General features: G+C 48.8%; 1 protein-coding gene across 1 annotated transcript; it reads left to right on the top strand.

Annotated features, from left to right (window-relative positions):
• Positions 1–1,998: 1,998 nt before the first annotated feature.
• On the top strand, positions 1,999–3,015 carry LOC138674890 (olfactory receptor 5B12-like). Its single transcript, XM_069762714.1, has one exon. It carries the CDS (start codon positions 1,999–2,001, stop codon positions 3,013–3,015), a length of 1,017 nt encoding a protein of 338 aa, XP_069618815.1.
• The last annotated feature ends 2,445 nt before the right edge of the window (positions 3,016–5,460 follow it).

Raw genomic sequence — 5,460 nt, 5'->3', positions numbered from 1 at the left:
CCTTCTCTACTCCCCTTTTATCTCCTCTTCCCACAATCGCATACAAGATTTCTCCCACGCATCCCCACTACTCTGGAACTCTCTACCCCAACATATCAGGTTCTCGCCTACCGTGGAAACCTTCAAAAGGAACCTGAAGACCTACCTCTTCTGTCAAGCCTACAGCCTGCAGTAACTACTGATCCACCAAACCGCTACACGACCAGCTCTACCCTCACCTACTGTATCCTCACCCATCCCATGTAGATTGTGAGCCCTCGCGGGCAGGGTCCTCTCTCCTCCTGTACCAGTTGTGACTTGTATTGCTTAAGATTATTGTACTTGTTTTTATTATGTATATCCATTTTCACGTGTAAAGCGCAGTGGAATAAATGGCGCTATAATAATAAATAATGGTAATAATGTTGGGTTGAACAATTTATAATAATATAATAATAATTTTTATTTATATAGCGCCAACATATTCCGCAGCGCTTTACAAATTATAGAGGGGACTTGTACAGACAATAGACATTACAGCATAACAGAAATACAGTTCAAAACAGATACCAGGAGGAATGAGGGCCCTGCTGCTCGCAAGCTACAAACTATGAGGAAAAGGGGAGACACGAGAGGTGGATGGTAACAATTGCTTTAGTTATTCGGACCGGCCATCGTGTAAGGCTCGGGTGTTCATGTAAAGCTGCATGAACCAGTTAACTGCCTAAGTATGTAGCAGTACAGACACAGAGGGCTAATACTGCATAAAGTGTATGAGAACATGATGCGAGGAACCTTTTTTTTTTTTTTATAAATAGGCCACACAGGGATCGTTATGTTAATGCATTGAGGCGGTAGGCCAGTCTGAACAAATGAGTTTTTAGGGTACGCTTAAAACTGTGGGGGTTGGGGATTAATCGTATTAACCTAGGTAGTGCATTCCAAAGAATCGGCGCAGCACGTGTAAAGTCTTGGAGACGGGAGTGGGAGGTTCTGATTATTGAGGATGCTAACCTGAGGTCATTAGCGGAGCGGAGGGCACGGGTAGGGTGGTAGACTGAGACCAGGGAGGAGATGTAGGGTGGTGCTGAGCCATGGAGTGCTTTGTGGATGAGGGTAGTAGTTTTGTACTGGATTCTGGAGTGGATGGGTAGCCAGTGTAATGACTGGCACAAGGTAGAGGCATCGGTGTAACGGTTGGTGAGGAATATGATCCTGGCTGCAGCATTCAGGACAGATTGGAGCGGGGAGAGTTTGATAAGAGGGAGGCCGATTAGTAGAGAGTTACAATAGTCCAGACGAGAATGAATAAGTGAAACAGTAAGAGTTTTTGCAGAGTCGAAAGTAAGAAAAGGGCGAATTCTAGAAATGTTTTTGAGATGCAGGTAAGAAGAGCGAGCCAGTGATCGGATGTGGGGGGTGAATGAAATTTATAAAATGTTCACTCTCTAGTTGCCTACTCCTGGCCTAATGGATATTGATCAGGTGCGCACTAAAGAAATAAACATATGATGTAAATTCTCCTTGATCAATCTATGGCTCAGTTCCAAAAAGGGCTTTATTCAGTTAGGACACAGATTTATATATCCCCTGTAAGGGGGCTCGGTTAGCTTTAAAATGGGAGTGATCGGATGCATTCCATTGGTTAGTGGGTTGGGCAATGAGCAAGTCCATGGGCGGATCCATGAGGTCATCAGGGTGGGTTGGTCCATGAGGTCATCAAGATGGGCGTCACTATGGGTTGGTCCATGAGGTCATCAGGGTGGGCGTTATCTTGGATATCAGCACATGGTGAGCTGATACAGGAAATGGCAGCCATCTTTAGGGTCTCACTTTGATCTGTGAAAGCTTAAGTAAGGTTAAACAATACACGTTATGGGTCACTTCTCTCAACCTCTTATGTCTTGAGGTTAATTAAGTACTTGATCTTATGGCTCTCCTCAACAATAATAATAAAGCTCCATTGGATAATAATATATTCATAATCAGTAATTTTTACCTCTACAGCATAAGAACTCAATGGATATTGCCATAAATGGGACCCAAGCGACGCTGTTTGTGTTTTCTGGCCTAACCAATGAAGCAAAAGTGATCCCGTTCCTGTTCCTTTTCTTCTTACTTGTGTACATTGTGACCATAGTAGGAAACACTGGCATGATAGCGATTGTCCAAAAAACTGCCAAACTCCACACTCCAATGTACTTCTTCCTGAGCTACCTCTCGCTGGTGGATCTTTTTTATTCCACAGTCATAACCCCCCGAATGCTCTCCGACCTTATCTCCTTGAGAAAGGCTATCTCCTTCAATGGTTGTGCCATTCAATTCTTCTTCTTCGCTGCCTTGGCTGGGACTGAAATCTTTATTCTCTCGAACATGGCCTATGATCGCTATGTTGCCATCTGCCACCCTCTCCATTACGTGTCCATAATGACCAAGAGTAAATGCTTTTTCCTGGTTCTTCTAGCTTTTTTTATCGGCTTCTTACAATCGACCTTACAAACAAACTGTGTATTCAGGCTCCTGTTCTGTAGATCGAACGTGATCGACCACTTCTACTGTGACGTTCCTCCATTGCTCAAGCTGTCCTGCTCTGATACTCGGTACTGTGATTCAGTAACCGTGTACAGCGTTGGGGCTTGTACTGTGGGATCATTATTGCCCATCCTCATTTCTTACATGTTGATATTTTCAACAATTATACGCATGAAATCTGTGGAGGGGAAACAGAAGGCATTCAGCACTTGCTCCGCTCACCTGATATGTACTTCCTTGTTTTATGTTACAGTCTTCTTCACCTATCTACGTCCTCCTTCCGAAGGCTTCGATAGCCAGGACAAAGCAGCTTGTATTTTCTACTCAATTCTAACCCCAATGTTGAACCCACTTGTGTACAGTTTGAGGAACAAAGAAGTAAAAAGAATCATTATCCAAACAGTATTCAATTCCACCACAGTCAACACCATCTTCTCCACCATAAGACATAGAGTAAACCTTTTACCTGCAGTGATTAAGCTACGGAAAGTAATCTGTAGGTAATGGGATTAATATCCTATGTATGAGGAGGTGTATTATGATCAACATAGATCCATAAATCAAGGCTCATCCTGCAACGTATGATCCTTTGGTCCATCACTAAGCAGACACATAACCACACCCCATCACCCCCACCCCATCAACACACATAATACCGCCCCCCACCCCATTACCACATAGTCCCGCCCCCCACCACATCACCACACATAATCCTGCCCCCCACCACATCACCACACATAATCCTGCCCCCAACACATCACTACAAATAATTCCCCCCCACCCCATTACCACACATAATCCGACTCCTACCACATTACCACACATAATCCTGCCCCCCTCTACATCACCACACATAATCCCACCCCCCACCCCATTACCACACATATTCCCGCCCCCCACCCCATTACCACACATAATCCCGACCCCACCACATCACCACACATAATCCCACCCCCAACACATCACCACACACAATCCCGCCCCCCACCACATCACCACACATAATCCCACCCCCTCACCACATTACCACACATAATCCTGCCCCCACCACATTACCACACATAATTCCGCCCCACAACACATCACCACACATAATCCTGCCCCCACCCCATTACCACACATAGTCCCGCCCCCACCACATCACCACACATAATCCTGCTCCCCCACCACATCACCACACATAATCCAGCCCACCACAACACCACAAATAATACCGCCCCCCGCCCCATCACCACACATAATCCAGCCCCCACCACATCACCACAAATAATCCCACCCCCCCAACACATCACCACACAATCCCCCCATCCCATTACCACACATAATCCCGTCTCCCCACCACATCACCACACAATCCCGCCCCCTCACCAGATTACCACACACAATCCCGCCACCCACCCCATTACCACAAATAATCCCGCCCACCAACACATCACCACACATAATCCTGCCCTCAACACATCACTACACATAATCCTGCCCCCCACCCCATTACCACACATAATCCGCCCCCCACCCCATTACCACACATAATCCCGACCCCACCACATCACCACACCTAATCCCGCCCCCCACCACATCACCACACCTAATCCCGCCCCCCACCACATCACCACACATAATCCCACCCCCAACACATCACCACACACAATCCCACCCCCTCACCACATTACCACACATAATCCCGCCCCCTCACCAGATTACCACACACAATCCCGCCCCCCACCCCATTACCACACATAATCCCGCCCACCAACACATCACCACACATAATCCTGCCCTCAACACATCACTACACATAATCCTGCCCCCCACCCCATTACCACACATAATCCGGCTCCCACCACATCACCACACATAATCCCGCCCCCCACCACATCACCACACATAATCCCACCCCCCCAGCACATCACCACACATAATCCCGCCCCCCACCCCATTACCACAAATAATTCCGTCCCCCACCACATTAGCACACATAATTTGCCCCCCATAACACATAATCCCACCCGCCAACACATCACCACACATAATCCCGCTCCCCCAACACATCACCACACATAATCCCGCCCCCCACTGCATTACCACAAATAATCCCGCCTCCCACCACACACAATCCCGCCCCCAACACATCACCACACACAATCCCGCCCCCCACCACATCACCACACATAATCCCGCCCCCTCACCACATTACCACACATAATCCCGCCCCCACCACACATAATCCTGCCCCCCACCACACATAATCCTGCCCCCCACCACATCACCACACATAATCCCGCCCCCACCACATCACCACACATAATCCCGTCCCCCACCACATTACCACACATAATCCCGCCCCCACCACATTACCACACATAATCCCGCCCCCACCACATCACCACACATAATCCCACCCCTTCACCACATTACCACAGATAATCTCACCCCCCACCACATTATCACGCATAATCCCCCCCACATTACCACATGAGGCTCAGTCCCCCCACATTACCACACGAGGCTCCGTCCCCCCACTTTACCACAAGAGGCTCCGTCCCCACACATTACCACATGAGGCTCTGTCCCCCCACATTACCACACGAGGCTCTGTCCCCACACATTACCACATGAGGCTCCGTCCCCCCATATTACCAGACGAGGCTCCGTCCCCACACATTACAACACGAGGCTCCGTCCCCCCACTTTACCACACGAGGCTCCGTCCCCACACATTACCACACGAGGCTCTGTCCCCCCAAATTACCACACGAGGCTCTGTCCCCACACATTACCACACGAGGCTCCGTCCCCCCACATTACCAGACGAGGCTCCGTCCCCACACATTACCACACGAGGCTCCATCCACACACATTACCACACGAGGCTCCGTCCCCACACATTACCACACAAGGCTCTGTCCCACACACATTACCACACGAGGCTGCGTCCCCCCCACATTA

The sequence above is a fragment of the Ranitomeya imitator genome, chromosome 4, assembly GCF_032444005.1.
Source record: "Ranitomeya imitator isolate aRanImi1 chromosome 4, aRanImi1.pri, whole genome shotgun sequence".
Classification (NCBI taxonomy): Eukaryota; Metazoa; Chordata; class Amphibia; order Anura; family Dendrobatidae; genus Ranitomeya; species Ranitomeya imitator.
Note: the sequence above shows the minus strand (reverse complement) of the source record. Positions and strands in the feature narration are given on the sequence as shown.